General features: G+C 36.5%; 1 protein-coding gene across 3 annotated transcripts in view; it reads left to right on the top strand.

The window, feature by feature from the left end:
- The window catches only part of LOC149817415 (CLP protease regulatory subunit CLPX1, mitochondrial-like), a 64,187-nt gene that overhangs the window by 28,718 nt on the left and 13,640 nt on the right, over positions 1-21,829 (top strand). For 2 of the 3 annotated variants that reach the window (XM_089988077.1, XM_089988078.1), the window contains 7 exons: positions 3,556-3,612; positions 4,036-4,106; positions 4,187-4,286; positions 13,527-13,631; positions 19,950-20,012; positions 20,152-20,274; positions 20,476-20,640. In XM_089988077.1, the coding sequence (XP_089844203.1) occupies positions 3,556-3,612; positions 4,036-4,106; positions 4,187-4,286; positions 13,527-13,631; positions 19,950-20,012; positions 20,152-20,274; positions 20,476-20,640 (684 nt within the window). The remainder of the gene's footprint in view (positions 1-3,555; positions 3,613-4,035; positions 4,107-4,186; positions 4,287-13,526; positions 13,632-19,949; positions 20,013-20,151; positions 20,275-20,475; positions 20,641-21,829) is intronic. The other variant, XM_089988079.1, reaches the window with a different exon arrangement.

A 21,829-nucleotide genomic window follows, 5' to 3' on the forward strand; every position in this document is an offset into this window, starting at 1 on the left:
TTAACAGAAGAATGGACCCAAATGCAGGTTCAACACCAAACACTGGTGTTGTTTCTTGTTGGTCGTGAATGCAACAAAAAGACCCTGAACTAGGTTTCCTAACAGTGAATTTACACCTATCCAACATGGCCAATAGTCTAGAACAGCCTTGGAAGGGCCTCTTGTGACCTTCAAACTGTGACCATCCACTTCACCCAAATGTGACTACTAGTGAACACAAATATCCAAGTAAAATCTGGTTCTACATAAGATACAATGTCATCAAGAACTCTGGTTTCTGGCAGCAGAAAATAAAAGGCCTACCTAACACCGGTAACCACATACCATCTTGAAATCTGTCAAACAGTTTATGCAATCCAAATGCTGAATTAATTGACACTAATGCAAACTGAATATCAATTCTCGTGATGCCAACCAGTTTACAAGCTTCAGGAATTATGCCATATCGCACCCAACATTGAACTGTAAACTGAGATTCCTCATCCCAATTCAGTTTCAGATAGTTCTCTTGATAAGCTAACCAAATTTCCTGTTCGAGTTTGCCAAAGGAGTAGGCGCAACCCTCATGGCAGATTTTGTTTCTGAAGGTCCAGATCTTCCATATTGCAATGTGGTTGAAGCTCTTGTTTGTTGTGGAATTTTTTCTACATAAGTTCCTTATGAGGCAAACACAAACTTGGACATCTACTTGTGCAATGTCATGTGGACCTTGACAAGGTTGTGGTTGGAATAACACAAGAACCTTGTACATAGAAGGGCCAGTGGTCTTGATTTTTTATGTATCAGAATAATAAGATGAATTTTGCATTGTCCACAAAAACATACACAAAACCATTAGACCTTATGAGATCTAGATGGGTTTTACTATAGAAGTCTTGACTTTTCCATTCATTACTGTCTAAGGCTGGGATGCTATTTTTTTCAATAATAGGCCCATCCTGAAAATTGTACAGAGCGTGCTTTCAGAGTGCTCTCTGATTTAATCAAGTCCAGGCTCAAACCCAGTAGGACTGGTCTTAACCATGGCTTTTCCTCAACGCTGATGGGCCCTTGCAGGTCCAAGCCAAGCCTTTCTCAGTCTATGCCAATGGCAAACCCTAATTCTATCTCTCTCTCTTAGCTGTTTCTTTCTTGGGTTTTTTGCAAATTGGTCCCCGCCTTACTGGTGATTTGCAAATCAGTCCCTGCCTTATGCCAATTTGCAAATCAGTCCCTGCCTTTTTCACTGTTGGCATAAAATACCCCATCCCTTCGTTCTACACTTAAGTTTTCCCTACCCCTCTCTTACACCCAAGTTTTCCCTAACTTTTCGTTCTCCTAACCCTCTCTCTCACAACAGAGTGCTACTCAACGAAAAGGTTACAGTGAATGGGAGTGGAAGTGCCATTGATTTGGGTGGTAGGCTCAGATGGCATAGGTAGACGTTGAGGTAATGCAATTTCGACCTTAGGAAATATGACTGCTGCTGAAAAACTCCTGCTTCAATGAACACTTCTTGTGAATCCGGTAGTGCATAGGCATAGCACACGCTAGACCCAATATTGACAGATGCAAATTGAAAGTTCAAAACTTCAAATCTTGATACAGTTGTGTGGCCAAGCAGAAGGGATAATGGCAAAATTATTCTAGCACTTTACAAAAGGAAAAATGCCTTTATGCCATGGAATCCTAAGAAAATTGCCACAGCATGCTGCCCAAATTTAACTATAAAACTGTTGAAGGGAGTGGCATTATGACAGACATCAATGGTCCAAAATATCAGCAGACCATGGTCAATCAAGAACTCCATTTGATGCTAGTCATGTTTTTCTTGGGGAGTAAGGTTTTGGGGTTCTCTGTTGTTTGAGTTTTAGGAGTTTTTGGTTTATTGGGTTATGTAAAATTGATGGGTTTTAGGGGTTCATCCCAGAGTTACCAGTCGAGGAAGCGGGAGCGGGAGCGGGAAGCGAGGCATTTTCAAAAATTCAGGAAGCGGGGAAGCGTGGGACCACTTAGAAGAAAATTCTGAACCGTCTCAGAAGCGACCTAGGAAGCGAACCGGAAGCGACCTAGGAAGCAAACCGGAAGCGAGGGGAAGCGAAAAAATGAAAAAAATGGGGAAGCGAGGGGGAAGCGCTTCCCAAAAAAGGGGGACGCTTCCCCCTCACGCTTCGAAAGCGCGACGTTTCGCGCTTCCGAAGCGCGCTTCCCCTTTTGCCTAGGCGCTTCCGGTAACTCTGGTTCATCCATCTTCTGGTGGTGATGTAAATTGAGTGTTTAGGGAGATAGAGATTAGGGTTTATGTGTTCTCCGTTTGTGGGTTTATGCTTGGAAGGAAAGAGCGTTTGCAAACATGAAGGTTTTGGGATTTTAGAAGTCTCTCTCATTGTCTTTATGGATGTAAATTCGAGTTTTATTGAATTGAAGAACTCTAAATGGATCTATGATTTTCTTTTAAGTTTGTATCGCAGCCAAAAAATCTCATGAAAACTTGAAAATGTTCTCTTTTTCTCATGTTTTTATCAACAAAAATCGCTGAAAATAATAGAATAAATAAGTAAATAAATAAATCATAGAAATTTGCATTAAATTTAAAATATTTAGAAAATAAAAATTGTTGTTTTTCCTTGTTAAACAGCTGATATTGTGGTAAAATAAATGTTAATGTCGTAATATTTTGGCTTGTGTAAAATGTCAATCAAAATATCATGTTTATTTTCAAGATATTTTTAAAATAATGCTGATATTTTGGACCATGGTGGTACAGAAGATGGATTGTGGAGATTTAAAAGGGAAAAGCAAAGGAAAGTCCCAAGAATGCAAAAATATAACATTCAGCTGATTATTTAACCTTGCAAATTAGTCCTTACCTTGTTTGCATTTTGCAAATTGGTCCTCCTATAAGGGAAAAATTGTCAATTCAACTGCCTTTAACAGTTACTGTCATGGAAACTAATGCCTGTTAACCTCAGGGACTAATTTGCAAAGGTTAATGAAAACGCGGGGACCGATTTGCAAAATGGCATAAGGCAAGGACTATTTTGCAAATGGCCAATAAAGCAGGGACCAATTTCCAAAAAAAACTTCCTTCTTTTATGAAATGTCCATATTTTACCCAGTCTACTTATATCTGTTTTAATGTAGCATAGGTTAGACGCTTGTGTATATAGGCATGTGAAACTTATGGGTAGAATTATTTAGCAAGTAGCTATTAAGTGTCCTTATGATATGAGTTTTTGTATGATGAGATTTTTTTGTTTTTCATGCTGAATAGAGAATCATTTATACTTTGTTACATGTAAAGCCAACTGCTCATGTGTTGGATTTGATGAGCTCTGTCTGTTGTTGGCAAGTATATGTTTCTTAGCATGGGAACATCGCATGGGCGACTGCCTGTATTTGGCTAAAGAAACGTGTTTGTTCAATGCTACATTATACTCCCATCAACTTTTCATTTGGCTTATAGCTGTGTATGAAACTTCTTCTGTTTGCCCATTTATGGGAGAAGACTTGAAAAGAATCCTAACTTCAATATGCAGTACTATATTTTAAAATCTTCTGCCTATTTTTCACCAGGTTGTGAATGTTCCAGAAAAAGGGGCTCGGAAACATCCTCGCGGTGACAGCATTCAGGCATGCCCTAGATCTTATTTGTGTGTTCTTAGTAGCAAGAGATAGGAGCAGTTACGTTTTTCACTGTAATTTTCTGTGTTATATTCTATCAGTATTATGACCATAAAATGAGACTTCAGAGTAAAAAAAAAAAAAGTATGAGGGCAAGCTAGTGCCTCAAAGACAATAGTGACAACAGATACATATGTCCTCGGGTGTGTGTGTGTGAGTGCTTACGTGTGTCTACCCAAAAATACTCTGTAATTTTCTGAGTGTTATATGTATTTGTTTCTGTGTCCGCATGTGTGTACCCAAAATTACTGTGTCAAACCCTGTTACTATCTTTTCTAAATGGTTATGTTGTCCTATTTTAAAAAGTATCATTAGTATGCAGAGCTTATGTAGTTTTATATTTTTAACTCACTAACTTGCATTGCATAACAGATCGATACTAAGGACATACTCTTCATATGTGGAGGAGCTTTTGTCGACTTGGAGAAAACCATTTCAGAAAGGTGGGGAAGTAGCAAGTCGACATCTTACTATGATGCAACTTCCATCATTTTAACTTTAGTTTCCTTTACTCTCTCTCAAGACGGCAAGATTCTTCCATTGGCTTTGGAGTCCCAGTACGTGCAAACATGAGGACAGGTGGGCTCACAAATGCTGCAGTGACATCATCGTTGCTAGAATCGGTAAGCATAACTTGTTTGTGTTAAATAATATATAATAACCTAGGCTAACTAGGAATTACCTTTTCTTTAGTTTAGTTAGAATAGCTTAGTTAGAATAGGACTTTTATCTTTTTTATTTTTTAGTTTTTTTAGCCTTTTGACTAGTCAACTTTTTGACTAAAGAAAAAAAGGCAAAGACAAAGAGTCGTTGGGCTCCCAGCCGTTGGGAGCCCAACAACTCCCTCCTCTAAGCCTCCCATTATGTGTATAAATATGGGGCTTTGCCCCCCTTTCATTGTATGTTTTTTCAAGGGTATTTTCCATTCAATAATATATTTTTCTTTCTTATTATTGTATACCCTTTTTTGGGTATTTTGTATGAACCTTTGTGGTTCTTGTGAATGATCTTTCTCGGCATTTTGGTTGGAACTATTTGAAGTTTGGATTGGTGATGATCTAAGAACTCATCTTCCTACATGGTATCAGAGCTTGGTGATCACGTTAAGTTCTTTTTTGGTGCATTGGAAAATGTGTCATTCAAAGTTTGGAAAAGAAGTGAAGTTCTTTTCAAGTGTATGTGAAATTGTGGTAGTGTAAAAGCTTGAAAGCTTGGAGGAGCACTCGTACTCATTATCCGTGGTGGAGTACCTATTATCCTCATTTTCATCTCTCCTCTTCTTCTTCTCTGTTCTTCTTCTTTCTTCTCTTCTTTATTTCTCTTTTCAAACCTTTTAAAATGGATGACAATGATAATGTCACCGTTAAACCCATTAAGCTCAACGATTCAAACTATGTTACATGGGCTTCAATTATGAAACACCTTATATGGAGAAAGGAGTTGTGGGGATTAGTGGAAGAGACTGATTTGGAACCTAAGCTAATTCTTACAAAGATTGAAGGTGAGAAAGAAATACCTCTTATGGAGGTTGAGAAAACTGGTGTAAGTTTTATGAAATGAATTTTTAAAAATATATTTTTAATAAAAAAATTATTTGTGAAAGCCAGACACCAAATGATAAAACCGGCTCACACAAGTGGTGAAATCCGGGTCGAACTCAAGGAACGAGAGAATAAACTTCATATTTCATAGAAATTACAAGCTTTATTGCCTTTAAAAGTAAAAATAAATAAATAAAAGTAACTAACTAATTACAATGAGTTACCCTCTTGCAGATGACTCAAAAATAATAATTGGCCTTATTACAAACCTAAATTAAAAATAAATAAACCTAAAGCTAGAAGAAAAGAAAAAAAAGAATAAAGAAAAGGGTCTTCTTGCTTGAGCTCTAGTCCCTTTTGATCTTCATTGTTTCCCTTGAATTTAATAGCCACTAGTATTGTATTCCTATTTAAATGTCTTGGCTCTTCTGAGGGCTCTCTGAGGGGTCTTAAGAAGACCTTTGAGGGCTCTTCGAGGGTACTTTTGAGGGCTTATCGCAATGGGCAAACGCTTCCCTACAACACAAAAAGACAAAACAAGAAAAACTATATCAAAATCTAATGTTGGTTAAATCCAAACAAAAAACAAGAATCTAGCAACTAATCTAACAAACTTGTAACAACTTGTAACAAATAAACTAACTAATGTAACAAACTAACTAAAACTTGTAGCAAACTAATTCTTGAAACAAATTAAAACAAACTAACTAATCTTAAACAATCAAATAACAAACTATTAAACTAATTACCCACTTAACAAAAAAAAATGTGAAATCTAAAACTAATTACTTTTTAACAATCTAATAACATGAAATAATCAAATAACGACTTAACAACTAATTAACAGATTAAGAAATTCACTATGAAACTTAACTACACCCACTAACCGAGTACAAATCAATAAAAACGTGGAATGCCATGAAATAAAACAGAATCTAATCTGATTATTCAAACTACAAACTAAATTGAATAATGAACTAATGCAGACTTAAATTAACTAATGAGTAATCAAAACGTGAACTCAAGAGCTGGTTAAATATAAAACTAACACTTTCTATTATGAACTACCTAAACTAAAGAAATTTAGAAGTCTAAAGCAATCTAATTCAACGAAAGGTTTGGGGTCAAATGGCCTATAAAAATAAGATGAAAGAAAACAAATTAATTCAATCTAACTATGAAACACGTCAAAATTTTTGTGACTAACCTATGACATGAAACGTTAAAGCTAATCTAAGTTATTCTAATTAATCTAAAAGTAGGTAGCAAATTAACTCTAATTAACTAATGCTGGAACTTGAATAAGCTAATGAACTACGAAAACTTCAAATAGATTGCTTAATTAGTTAAAATGAGCACGCTAAATAACACATCAGACATTAAACTGTGCAGGCCTAAGAGGTGATCAGCGTCAATCACGCTAAGATCGACGATCAAATGCTGGAATGTTGTATCTAGCAAAAACCACAACTAACGTGGATCTGCACTGATGTATGATCGAAAATCTGCACCAATCTGCGTGATCTAAAGATTGCTAGAGCTTGCACTATCAATCTGATCAGATCGATTGCAGGCTGTAGCCTGTGATGCACCAATCACGTCCACAGCTATACACACATGTCCAGCGACTCTGCGTGATTTAGGAATCACACAGATTGTGTTCTTGCTGATGACGTTTCCACACTATGCGTGATCAAAACAGAATTGAAAAATCAATTAAATGATGAAGCAAAATAACTAACTATTGCAGAAAAAGTAAATTCTATTCTACTCTAAATGCAAAGCCAAAAAAATAATTATGTTTTTATATGTTCTAAAATTTCGGTAAAAAAAACTAAACTACATGCAAAGCTATGGAGAGACGGGAGAGAAGAAGCAAACCTCATGATCCGCTTCCGACGGAGGGGTTGGGAAGAAGAAGTGATATTGCCTTCGAACTGCATGTGCCTCCGACGATGGGGACAAGAAGAAGTCGGCGATAGCAAGGGTTAGAAATAAAATGAAACAAAGAAGGATAAAGAAGAACTGAGGGAGGAATTGGCTAAGAGCGAGATGGGGGAAGAAGAGAAGAGAGGAAGGCAGAGGGGGGCATGAATCTCTAGAGGAAAGACTCCCCGCCCTGTTGAAAAATAGGTTTTTATACTAAAAATTTAGGTTACATGATTTTCTGAAAAACTCTGATTAATTTTCAAGAATTTCAAATGAGTACTTCTAGAAAAACGTGTTTCATAAAAAGGCAATTATAAACAAAGTAAAAAATATTAATTGGAATTTCTAAACTAATTAAACTACAATTGGAAAATTCTAAACTAACTAAAACACTAAAAAAAAAAACAGGGAAGGTTATAAATATGCGATTTTCCTTTACTTTGAATTTCAAAACAGTTTCTCGAAAACGTTGATAAGAATGAATTTTTTAATGCAATTTTTTTATGGATCATGCATAGAAATATATGGTATAAAATGCAGAATTTATGCATGATAAAAAACCAAAGCCATTACCACTTACGAAAAAAGTGGAAGTAATGGAGAATGGGACATGCCAAGATTATGTCTTGGCTCATTAGTAGTGTAGATATCAAAAAATATTATAGTCTTGCAAAATTTGAACATGCAAACGATGCATGAGATTATCTTAAGATAATGTATTTTCTTAAGGACATTGCACATGTATGCAATTTACAAGACAAAGTTCGAAATATGGTTCAAGGGGACAAGAGCATTAGAGAGTACTATAATAGCTTGTCCGAATTATAGGAAGAGTTTGCTCTTCTTGAACCGAAGTGGCATTGTCCAAAAGACATAGAACTCAGCCAAAACCAAATAAATGTTGAGCACTTTTTCCAATTTATTAGTGGATTAAGATTGAAATTTGAATACACCAAATCCGTTCTTCTTTATTGAGGTAAGGTTCCTTCAATAGAAGAATTAAGCATGGAAGAGAATAGGCTTAAGAAGAGAATCTCAAGTGTGATGATGACTCGGTTCTAGCCGTATCTAGACCGGGAAACTATGTTCGTTCTTACAAACCTCCACACTATGAGAGGACAAATGATGAGAAATAAGGAAATAAATTTGAAAAAAGAAAGTCATATGTTATTGTTGCCGTGAACTCCGACATGTGAAAACTTATTGTCCGAAATTGAAGAAACCCTATGAGAAGAAGGTTGCTTCTCTTGGATCTCCACAAGAATAAAGCGAATCATTCATTGGAAGCATGTCCTTAACACAATTAGTGGAGGCACTTCAACCTCTACTCAAAAGAGCATATTTATCCACTAGAGTCGCAGTCTCCTCCGTCGGCATCTCTGATCTCGGTAAATCTCTTTGGATCCTTGACTCAGGTGTCTCTTTTCATATGACACCAAACATTGATATGTTATCCGAATGTCATAACTCAAGTGGATCGAATGTTTTTACCGCCAATAGAACATCTCTTGAAATCAACGGAATAAAAAATTTTGAAAATATTTCTCAAAACTCAAAAGGATTTTGTATTCCATAAATTAGATATATTCTTAAACTTAACCTAAATTTTTATTTGTCTCTCAATTATCTTATCATGGATGTAATGTTTTCTTTTCTTCTCGTGGTTGTCGAGTGCAGGATCACCAGTCAGGGAAGCTGATTGGGGAAGGCCATAGAGAAGAAGACTTATATTACATGGATTTTTTGGAAATACCCAAGAATACATTATATTCTAATGTTTAGAAAATGGATTTGGATCTATGTCACAAAAGACTTGGCCATCCTAGTTTATCCAAGATCCAATTTTTTCCAAAGATGAAAATTTTTTGTAATTTAGATATCTTTACCTGTGAAAAATGTATTCTTGGTAAAATAAAGAGATTACCTTTTCAAGATAGAACCTTTGTTTTTTCTAGACCACTTGAGTTAATACATTCGGATGTGCGGGGACCCGCACCTGTTATATCAAAAGGTGGTTTTATGTATTATGTAAATTTTGTAGATGATTTTATAAAATATACTTGGATCTATTTTATTAAACATAAATATGAAGTTTTCTCGCACTTTCAAATATTTCATAATCTAGTAAAAAATAATTTAAATATGATATTTCAATCTTTCGCACTGATTCAAGGAGAGAATTTTTATCAAAAGAATTTAAAGATTATTTGAATCTATACGGTATTGCACGTCAAAGATCATGTCCCTATACCCCTCAAAAAAATGGTTTAGCATAAAAAAAACATAGACATTATACAAACAGCAAGAACCTTATTACACACCAAGTACCAAAGAGCTTTTGGGCTGAAGCCACTCTAACTGTAATTTATCTTATTAACAGAATGTCATCCTCTTCATTAAACAATATATCTCCTGTTAAAAAACTTTTCAAACAAATTCTAGATTGTTCTAGGTTAAGGGTTTTTGGGTGCAAGTGTTTTGTTTTTTCTGACAAAAATGACAAACTCTCTCCTTGTGCTATTCCTTGTGCTTTTTTAGGATATGCAAATCATCAAAAAAGGCTATAGATGTTTTGATCTTAAAACTAAAAAGTTATATGTGTAAAGAAATGTATCATTTTTGGAAAAGGAAAGTTTTTTTGAGAATGAGAACTCTAAGGATCTAGATGATTATTCTTTTTTATTGACTTAGTTCCAAAGATTGATGAAGGTGATATTGATGAAAGTCGAGAAGATCAAAATGACATGATAAATACTGAATTATTTCGTGATATTCATGATTGTATTCAATACTCTAGGCGGGGTAATTTAGAACAACCATATGCTCTCGAAAAATATACTAAAGAGCATGAACAAATACCAACAAGAAGATCATCAGAGTGTCAAAAGTTTTTGAAAAATTTGTGTTCTATGAGTCTTTTTCACCGAAGTATCAAGCCTATATTGCCTTAATACACTCCTACATAGAGTCTTCTAACTATGCTGCAGCAAAGGAATCGTCTGAATGTGTCGAAGCAATAATAGCAAAATTAAATGCCTTAGAAAAGGCGAATACCTAGACTATTCAAGATGTTCTGTCAGGCAAAAAGCCTGTAGGCTGTCGATGGGTGTATAAAGTTAAAACCAAGAGTGACAGAACTCTTGAGGGGTTTAAGGCTCGATTAGTTGCCAAAGGTTATTCTCAAGAGTATGAAATAGACTATGAAAAGACCTTTGCGTCAATCGCTAGAATGACCACAGTTAGGACCTTAGTAGCTCTTGCCTCTGTAAAGAAATTGCATATAGATCAAATGGATGTTAAGAATTCATTTTTCAATGCAAGCTTAGCCGGAGAAGTGTATATAAAACCACCACTTGACATTAATATTCCTAAAGGAAAGACTCTTCATTTAAATACAAATTTAGTCAAGTTATGCTTGATTTTGTTTTTCAATCTTGTCTTACTGACACAACTTTGTTTGTTAAGAATTCTGATATAGGTATTATTATCCTTCTCTTCTATGTGGACGACATGATCATCACTGGAACTGATAAATAAGGAGTTGACATCATTAAAAAATTTCTTAAAACAAACTTTGAAATGAGTGATTTGGGTTTTTTAAAATTCTTTCTTGGTATAGAAGTTGCTTATTCCTCTAGAGGCTATTTGCTAACTCAATCTAAATTTGCTCTAAATATTGTTGACAGGTCTGGTGTCTCAAATGAAAAACAGGTTGGCACTCCCGAAGTTGTAAATATCAAGATGAAGATTGATGTTCGAGAACCACTTGAAAATCCAACACCTTATAGACAACTTGTCGGAGCAATGTCTTATCTCTTCATTACAAGACCTGACATTGCGCATGTCGTCCACATGACAAGCTAATTTTTGTATGCTCCTACCATTGTTCATATGGGAGTGGTTTTACATATTATTAGATATATTAAAACCTTCATTTTTTAAGGACTTTTCTTATCTGCTTCTTCCTCTTCAGATTTAATTGTTTATACTGATGCAAATTGGGGAGGCGATCCCATTAATCGACACTCAACTATTGGTTTTTGTGTATTTTTAGGTAAATCATTGATCTCTTGGAGGTGCAAGAAGCAACAGAAAGTCTCTCTCTCATCAACTGAAGTCGAATACAGAGTTATTGCTACAACCACTATGAAAGTAGTCTGGATAAGGCGCTTATGGGTGTTCAGAGTACAGGAGCATCACGGCTATGTTGCGATAACAAAAATTCTATTTACATTGTTTGCAATCAGACATTCCACGAACAAACCAAGCATATCAAAATGGATTGACACTATATACGAGAGAAATTTCTACACGGCACCATTTATCTTCTTTATGTTTCTTCAGAATATCAACTAACAGATTTCTTTACCAAACCTCTCGTGGCTCATCGATTTCACTTTCTCTTGGACAAACTTTCAGTTATTCAACCGTAAGTTTGAGGGGAGTGTTAAATAATATGTAATAACCTAGGCTAACTAGCTAAGTCACATGGGTGCGGGTGCTGGTGCAGGTGCGGGGATTCGGCACTTCCAAAAAACCCGGGTGCGGGGGTGCGGCAAAAAATTTTTTTAAAAAAAAAAAATATATATATATATATATATATATATATATTTAAAAGGGGTCCGGGTTCCCCCAACGCGGGTCCTGGGCAAGGCCGTTCTGTTCCGGGCAAGGCCTAATCAATACCACCACCAGCAACGCTCATGTCACTTTCTAGCAAAATAATTAACTGGCCGGGCACGGCCTTGACCTTAGTTGCCGGCCCTTTCCCCTCTGACCCACAAACCTCATTTCACCACATCAAGTGCTCACGTCATTTTTTTTATTGTAATGGTTATAAAGAAGATCAAACCAAGACCCATTAGTTTAATTTAAGTAGAATATCATTGTATCTCCTTGGTTAGTATGTAATTACTCGGGCTTTAAAATCACCAGTCAATATTTTATTAGTTTTGACCTCTGTTTCCGTGACCGTACCGCCTCCAGCCATCTTTTCTACCTTTACATTTTTAGATTTCTTTATGACATATAATAAGATATTTGGAGATTTTGTGTTTTGCGCTTTTTCCTTCTGGAAGTGGAGGTGAGACTAGTTGGGGGCAATTAGTTAGTGCATCACGTGAAGGAACTTTGGTTAGAGTCCCCAACCCTGGTTGGGTGCAACACTCGAGACATGTAAAGGGTTAGTGTGATGTGATTTGAAGTAATAAGGGGCAGCATCGTTAGCTTTACTAATTTGTCCCAAAGGCCGAATGTTGGAAGCATGGGAAGCAGCGAAGGATGAAAGGGGGAGATTGGTTGCGCATCAGAGACCGGGGCAGTAGTAGTGCAGACACAGCAGGGAGCTTTGCAGGCGCAGCAGCAGCCTTGACCGTGAATGATTCCGGTGAAGAGAGGGAAGGTATTAGTCCGGCGCCTCAAAAGTTGTCTCGCACTGATGTGTTCCCCTTTAGGATGCCTCCCTTCTCCCATTGTGACAACAACCCCACCTTTTATAACAGTGAGGGCAGGTCGAACGATCTATACGATGTCCCCTGTGGTGCAGTTGCAGCAGGAGCTACTGCAACAAGGACTCTGCAACCTTTTCCTATTGCCTTCAAATCCCCAGGTATCAACTCTAAAACAACACCCCTTCCAAAACACCCTTTGCATTTTTCCGGCACCTGTGATTTGTCCAAAGAATCACCCTTGTACCATTTCATAGGGCAAAATTTAAAAAAAAATCAAAAAGATGTATCAAAATGACCCTGGGTGCGTTGACCGCACCCAGGGTCGTGTTGACCGCACCCGGTGCCGCACGCGCACCCGCGTCGCGTCACGTCGACGCGGGTGCGGCATCTGTTTTGTCGAGTCCCTGTGACATAGCTAACTAGGAATTACCTTTTCTTTAGTTTAGTTAGAATAGGTTAGTTAGAATAGGACTTTTATCTTTTTTATTTTTTACTTTTTTAGCCTTTTGACTAAAATAAAAAAGGCAAAGAGTCGTTGGACTCCCAATGGCTCTATTTAGAGCCGTTGGGAGCCCAACGACTCCCTCTTCTAAGCCTCCCATTATGTGTATAAATATGGGGCTTTTCCCTCTTTCATTATATGTTTTTCTCAAGGGTATTTTCCATTCAATAATATATTTTTCTTTCTTATTATTGTATACCCTTTTCTGGGTATTTTGTATTAACCTTTGTGGTTCTTGTGAATGATCTTTTTCGGCATTTTGGTTGGTTGGAACTATTTGAAGTATCGATTGGTGATGATCCAAGAACTCATCTTCTTACAGTTTGCTGCCAAAGCTGTTGAAGTTAAATTGCTAGCTTCTTGGGCAATCACTTATTTTCTAGTTTTGGTTTGAATCCAAACTTTTGAAGTCACCCTGAAGCTCATAGCTACCATGCGCAGGTTGAAAGTGGTGATCTCATTGCATATGGTCTTATACCAGAATTTATCGGGCGTTTTCCAATTCTTGTTAGCTTATCAGCTCTGAACGAGGACCAACTTGTTCAGGTAGCTTCTACTAATCGTTTTTCTGTTTCTCCGTCTATTTTCTTTATTCAATTGTCCTTTATTATCAAAATATGTTTTTCAGTTAAATCTAGTTTTGATTTATGCATATAGTTTGCATAATTGTTAGTAGTAAGGAATTGGTGTGTGCAGAATGTAATAAATAGCATGTATTTTCTTGTTTTCTCTATCACAAAGAACTGTTTGACATATTCTAGTGTATTATGATAGGTTGCTTTGTTTATGCTTATATATTTGTTGACAGGCTTAAAGATTGAATGGCAGCACATAGTTCTGTTATTTGTTTGGATATGACCGAACATGATACATTTTACTGTTCATGCTGTGCATTTGTTGTGGAATTGCATGACAAATTTAATAGCCAGAAATAATCCTGTTATCTGTGTAATGAAATGGTGGTCTTCCACGAATGCCCTTGGAACACTCAAGGGGGAAGTGTCTAAAAGACACTTTAAGCAAAGCCCTTAAAAGGGTAAAAGGGGAACAACACACACATAAATAAATATTTTTATTTATGTAGAAAAATGCTTAAAAAGCATTACCAAAGAGTGTCTTTACAAGAGGGGGATGCACCCCTATTTATACAAGAGCAAAGGGGAGAGCTCACAAGGACCTCTCCCTTCTAGTCGTTGGACTAGTCCAACGGCTAGAAATCTAGCCGTTGGACTAGTTCCAATGACTAGATTGTTTGGTTAAGTTCCGGTTGGAACTTAACCAAACTATATTATCTAGTTCAATATGAACTAGATAATATAAATTACATTAAAAAATAAAATAAAAAATAGGAATATATATATATAATATAATAATAATAATATTATATATATATGTTACATTTTAACACTCCCCTCAAACTTACGGTACAATGAGCGAAAGTTTATCTAAAAGGAAGTGGAATCTAGGAGCTGCAAGAGGTTTGGTGAAGAAATATGCTAATTGGTATTCTGATGTAACATATGACAGATCAATGGTGCCGTGCAGGTACTCCTCTTTGACATAGTGACAATCCATCTCTATGTGTTTGGTGCCTTCGTGAAAAGTCCGGTTGCTTGCGATGTAGATTGCACTCTTGTTGTCACAGCACATGCGCGAGACTTGTGTTGCTTCAACTCTTATATCAGCTAGTAGTCGCCTGAGCCAAACAACTTCCATTGCAGTGGTCGCTATGGCTTTATATTCAGCTTCAGTAGAGGAAAGAGAAACCTTTTGTTGCTTCATGCACCTCCACAATATGAGAGATTCACTTAAAAATACAAAAAAATCAGTGGTTGAGTGCATATTATTATGATCACCTCCCCAGTCAGCATCAGTATAAGCAATTAAATCTAAAGATGATGATGCTGACAAGAAGAGTCTACGTGAAAGAGAACTCTTTAAATATCTAATAATACGTAAAACTGCTCCCATGTGAACAGAGGTGGGAGTATGTTGAAATTGGCTAGTTGTCTGTACAGCATGTGCGATGTTTGGTCAAGTGATGGAAAGATAGGAAAGTGCTCCAATAAGTTGTCTGAATGGAGTAGGATCCTCCAGTCGTTCTTCATCATCAATTTTCATCTTAACATTAACTACTTCTGGAGTATCTACTTTCTTTTCATTATAATGTCAGACCTGCAAACAATATAACAACAACAACTACGCCTTCATCCCAAAACAATTGGGGTCGGCGATATGAACCAACAAAGAAAATCATTCTGAGTCTTCCACATGAATCCTTCTCCTCCAATCATTTCTATCCAATACCATGTCCTCGGTGAGGTTCAAAGCCTTCATATCCTTTCCTATCATCTCCATCCAAGTCTTCTTAGGCCTACCCCGACCTATTTTAACTAATATATTTTTCCATTTCTCCATCCTTCTAACTTGAGCATCATTAGGCCTTCGCCGAATATGTCTAAACCACCGTAAACGATTCTCTCTCATCTTATTTTCAATGGGTGCAACGCCTACCTTACGTATCTCCTCGTTCTGAATCTTATCTTTTATTATATTTACACACATCTATCTAAGCATACGCATCTCAGCTACACTCATTTTTTGAATATGATGTCTCTTGGCAACCCAACATTCTGTACCATATAGTAAAGCGGGCCTAATAGTCGTCCTATAAAACTTTCCCTTCAGACCTGCAAACAATATCAGAAGCAAATTTAGATTGAGATATCAAGTACCCTCTAGGGAAATAAGCAACTTCTATTCTTAGGAAATATCGTAATAGTCCTAGATCAGACATTTCAAAATGAGTTTTAAGAAGAGTTTTGATATTGACAACTCCATGTTTGTCACCTCCAGTGATGATCATATCATCCATATAAAGAAGAAGAATGATGATACCTGCATCAGATTGCTTAATAAACAAGGCAGTGTCAATCAAACAAGAATGAAAACCAATATCAGTCATAACATGACTAAACCTGTCGTACCAGGCTTTTGGTGCCTGTTTGAGACCATAAAGCGCTTTCTCAAGATGAAGAATTTTACCCTTAAGAAGACTGATACCAGGCGGAGCTTCCATTTATACTTTTTCAACAAGACTCCCATTTAAAAAAGCATTTTTGACGTCCATTTGAAATATAGGCCATTTTTTAATAGAGGCTAAAGCAATTAAAGTTTGAACTGTGGTCATTTGGGCCACAGGAGCAAAGGTTTCATTGTAGTCAATGTCATACTATTGAGCATAGCCTTTGGCTACAAGTCGTGCCTTATATCTTTCAAGGGTCCCATCGCTTTTGATTTTGACTTTATAGACCCATCTACAGCCTATAGGTTTCTTTCCAAGAGGCAAGTCTTGGATGGACCAAGTGTTGGCCTTTTCTAATGCATTTAACTCTATTTTCATAGCTTGAATCCATTCTTCATGATTTTTGGCTTCAAAGTACGAGGAAGGTTCAACATAGGATTGAATTAATGCAAGGGCTGCCCTATACAAGGATGGAAAAGATTCATAGGAGACAAATTTTTTGGGAGGTCTAGAGATTCTAGAAGTCCTGCGATGAGGAACTTCAGAAAATCTTTCTAGCGCACATGGGGGTCGTTGCTCTCTAATTCTTCGTCTTGAATACTGTAAGCTAACATCCCTACTGGTTTGGTCTTCACTATTATTTTCATAGATAGTAGGACTTTGATCATTGTCAAAGTTACATTCAAAATCCTCTTCATTGGATTTTGAAGTTAAATCAATTAAAAAAGAATATTCAGTAATATCCTTGGATTTTTTACTTTAAAAAAAAAATCTTTTTCAAGAAAGGTCACATTTTTTGACACATACAATTTGCTATTTTAAAGATCGTAGCATCTGTACCTTTTTTGATTTTCAACATATCCTAAAAAGGCACATGAGATTGCACGAGGAGAGAATTTACCGTTCTTGTCTGTAAATACAAAACATTTGCATCCAAACACTCTTAGTCTGGAGTTAAATCATAAAGTTTTTCAATCGGAGATATGTTTTCTAAAGAAGATGGCATTCTATTTATGAGATAAGTGGTAGTTAAAGCTACTTCAGCCCAAAACCCTTTTGACACTTGACTTGCTATTAGCAAAGTCCGAGTGGTCTCCATAATGTGGTGATGTTTGCGTTTAGCAAGACCATTCTGTTGAGGGGTATTTGGACAAGATCGTTGATGAATAGTGCCATATGAGTTAAGATAATTTTTAAAGTCTCCAAACATAAATTATCCCCCTGATTCATTGCGAAAAATGGAGATATTGTTTTGAAATTTGTTTATGACCATTTTATGAAATATTTGAAAGTGAGCAAAAACTTTGGATTTATGTTTAAGAAAATAAATCCAAGTATATCTAGAAAAATCATCAATAAAGATGACATAATATGCAAAACCACCTTTAGAAATAACTGGTGCGGGTCCCCAAACATCCGAATGTATTAACTCAAGAGGTTTTGTAGAGACAAAAGTTTTACTAGAAAACGATAATCTTTTCATTTTACCAAAAATGCAGTCTTTACAAGCAAAATTTTCATATTTACAAAATTTTTCCAAACTTGGAAAAATTGGATTTTAGACATATGAGGATGGCCAAGCCTTTTGTGCCACATGTCCGTTTTCAATTTTTGAACATTTAAGCAAAAAACATTCTTTGGTAGTTCCAAAAAGTCCATGTAATATAACCCTCCTTCTCTATGCCCTTCCCCAATCAGCTTCCTTGACTGACGATCATTTACCAAGCAACCATCAGAAGAGAATGATATATTACATCCATAATCAGAAATTTGAGAAACAAACAAGATATTTAAATTTAATTTTGGGATATATCTAATTTCTGGAATACAAAAAGTTTTGGATTTTTCAAAACACCCAATTTCTTTTATTTCAAGAGATATTCCATCTGTTGTAAAGACTTTTGAAATATTTGAGTTATTTTTAAGACATTCGGATAAACATTTATAATTTGGGGTCATATGAAATGAGGCACCAGAATCTAAAAGCCAAGGAAGGTTACCTGAACTGGATACAGATGCAATTGTTGCTCCAGTTGAGGCTTCAGCGGATAAGGAGACCCCTTGAAGAAGAGGCTGAAGAATCTTCATAAGTGAGCCATAGAAACTGGTGCATCTTGATCTTTTGACTCAGCTTCAACTGATGCAACCTTCTTTTCATCTCTTCTCTTTAACTTTGGACATTAAGGCCTGTAGTGCCTCGGTTCATGACAGTGATGACAAATAACTTTTCTTTTGTCAAACTCGCTATTTTGCCTCCCAAAATGAGGTGGCCTGTAGGTGTGAGTGTGATTCCTAGGCCTAGATACTGCTAGGACGGAATCATTATCAACTTTAGAGGAAATCTTTCGAAGACGATTTTCCTCCATTGTTAATTCTTCAATAGTTTCAACAATAGAAGGATTTTTTTCCCGATGAAGAAGGGCTGATTTGGTGGACTCAAATTTCGGCTTTAACCCAGTTATAAACTGGTAGAAGTGTTCAGCATCGAGTTGCTTTTGACGAAGCTCGATGTCTTCGGCGCAATGCCATTTAGGTTCCAAGAGGGAGAGCTCTTCTCAGAGTTCAGACAACTCATTCTAATATTCGCGAATTGATTTATCTCCTTGGATCATTATTCGAACCTTCTCTTGAAGATTACACACATGTGCAATGTCTTTTAGGGAATACATATTTTTAAGGTATTCCCATGCCTTATCGGCATGTTTGAATTTGGCAAGACTGAAACATTTTTTAATGTCAACGCTATTGATAAGCCATGACATTATTTTCGCATGTCCCATTCTCCACTCTTTCCAGCTTTTTTCATAAGATGTTAGAGCCTTGATTTTCTCTTATAATAATGGAACCTCTTTATCTCCCTCTTTTTTAGTAAGAGATAGTTTAGGTTCCGAATCGAAACCATCTACAATCCCCCATAAGCCTTTCCCCCATATATGGTGCTTCATGATTGAAGCCCATGTTACATAATTTGTGTCGCTCAATTTCATAGGGATGATGGTGACTTTATCATTGTCATTCATCGATTCCAAGGAGAGAAAAGAAAAAAAGATAGAAGAAAAGAAACGAAAAAGAATGTGAAAAGAGAAAGAGATACAATACAAAGATGTAGAAGCCCTTTCAATGAAGTGATAAAACACTTCTCTCCAAATGACGAAACACTTTTGCACAAGAGGCACGGAAACTGAGGCGACCTTTTTCCAAGATCTAATAATCCCGTAGCTCTGATACCATGTAATGAAATGGTGGTCTTCCACGAATGCCCTTGGAACACTCAAAGGGAAGTGTCTAAAAGACACTTTAAGCAAAGCCCTTAAAAGGGTAAAAGAGGAACAACACACACATAAATAAATATTTTTATTTATGTAGAAAAATGCTTAAAAAACATTACCAAAGAGTGTCTTTACAAGAGGGGGCTACACCCCTATTTATACAAGAGCAAAGTGGAGAGCTCATAAGGAGCTCTCCCTTCTAATCGTTGGACATCTAGCCGTTGGACTAGTTCCAACGACTAGATTGTTTGGTTAAGTTCCGGTTGGAACTTAACCAAACTATATTATCTAGTTCAATATGAACTAGATAATATAAATTACATTAAAAATAAAAAATAAAATAAAAAAAAATAAAATAAAAAACTAGGAATATAATATATATATATATATATATATATATATATATATATATATTATTATATATATGTTACATTTTAACAATCTGTGTGGACATGACTGAACGTGATACATTTTACTGTTTATGTTGTGGTGCTTGTTGGACCTTGGCTTTATTGTGGCCTTTCATTTCTTGAAATTAATACATGCTAGTACTATTGTCCTCTATTTTAGGTTCTTACTGAGCCAAGGAACGCTCTTGGGAAGCAATACAAGAAAATGTTTAGCATGAATGATGTAAGCACTTCAATTCTACTGAATTTTTGGCTAAGATTATGCTTTAGAAAGTCTCTTGTTGTTTCATGTCAATGTTTATCATTAGTTCTGGTCCAGATTCTAAAAGAAGTCACGACTTTATGTCACATCAATCCTTCAGGCTAAGCTACATTTCACAGATGAATCACTAAGGCTTATTGCAAAGAAAGCATTTGCCAAAAATACTGGTGCTCGAGGTTTGCGGTCTATATTGGAGAACCTTTTGACTGAATCTATGTATGAGGTCTGGATGCTTGCGTTGATGCTTTCTGTTGGTGCCATTGGTCATGTCATCTTGTCTTTTATCTTTTCAGAGCTCATTGGAAAAAAGATTGGTTCTATTTCCTTCCATACCATAGATGACAGAAATGTCTGTTTTAGAATCATATTGATACTTCAACCTGGTAAGCAGTGTCCAAGTGATGTTTTTCATTTATTTTCTCAGATTCCAGATGTCAAAACTGGAAATGACAGAGTCGATGCAGTGGTTGTTGATGAGGAGGCTGTTGGATCAATAGATTCTCCAGGATGTGGTGCCAAAATTCTGCATGGAGATGGTGCGTTGGAACACTACCTTGCACAACGGAAACAGAAAGAGAAGGGTTCTATGGTAAGTGGAACTTTCTTTTACGTTACAATTTGTCAACGAGTAAACTTATTGTCAGTGATGCTTTGCTGTACACTATGATCTGTCAAATAACAGGAGAGTGGCTTAGGCATATGTAAGAGGTTATGATTCATATTGTCAGTGATGCTTTGCTGAATGTTGATAGTGAGGAGAGATGCACAGCAACCAAGGTAGAGAGAGAGAGAGAGAGAAAGATAGAGAAAGAGAGAGAGAGACGGCTGGAGAATAATCTAACTTACACATTTCAATTAGGGCTACTCTCTATATTAAATAGAGATAGTCCAAAGAACACAATTACACCCAGGTCCCTCATTAAAGAATAAGACTCAAATAACCTCTACTTTAGAAAAACTTATTTACTAAAAGCATCATAAAAACATCTTAGTCTCAACACTCCCCCTCAAGCTGGAGCATAGATATCAATCATGCTCAGCTTGTCACAACACTTTGAGAAATTTGGTCTCGCCAGGGCTTTGGTAAAAACATCAGCTATTTGATCTTCGGAAGATACATGATCGGTGCAGATATACCCAGCCTGAACCAAGTCGCGGATATAGTGACAATCAACTTCAATATGTTTAGTCCTTTCATGAAATACTGGATTGTTGGCAATATATGTAGCAGCCCTATTGTCACACATCATCAACATATAGGTAGGGATACTTTCTCCTGAAGCTCGGTCAAGACTGATTTTACCCACATAATCTCAGCTGCAGTCTGGGCCATTGCTCGGTATTCAGATTCAGCACTCGACCTGGCTACAACGGTTTATTTCTTACTCCTCCAGGTAACAAGATTTCCTCCCACAAACACACAAAACCCATATGTTAACTTCCTATCTTCAACAGATCCTGCATAATCCGCGTCAGTGTAAGCAACAACGTCCAAAGATGGATTTCGTTTAAACAACAGACCTTTACCAGGAGATGCCTTTAAGTACCGAATAACCATCATAGCTGCATCCCAGTGAACTTTTGTAGGTTTGTCCATGAACTGACTGATTTTACTCACAGCTAATGAAATGTCAGGTCTAGTAACAGTCACATATAGTAACTTACCCACCAAGGATCTAAAGCTGGCACTGTCCACATACTCAGACTTCTCATCGAACATGTGAGTTTTGGGATCCATTAGAATATTAGCTGGCTTAGCTCCTAACATTCCAGTCTCT

Source organism: Nuphar pumila, chromosome 14, assembly GCF_984573655.1.
Source record: "Nuphar pumila chromosome 14, dmNupPumi1.hap1.1, whole genome shotgun sequence".
Taxonomy (NCBI): Eukaryota; Viridiplantae; Streptophyta; class Magnoliopsida; order Nymphaeales; family Nymphaeaceae; genus Nuphar; species Nuphar pumila.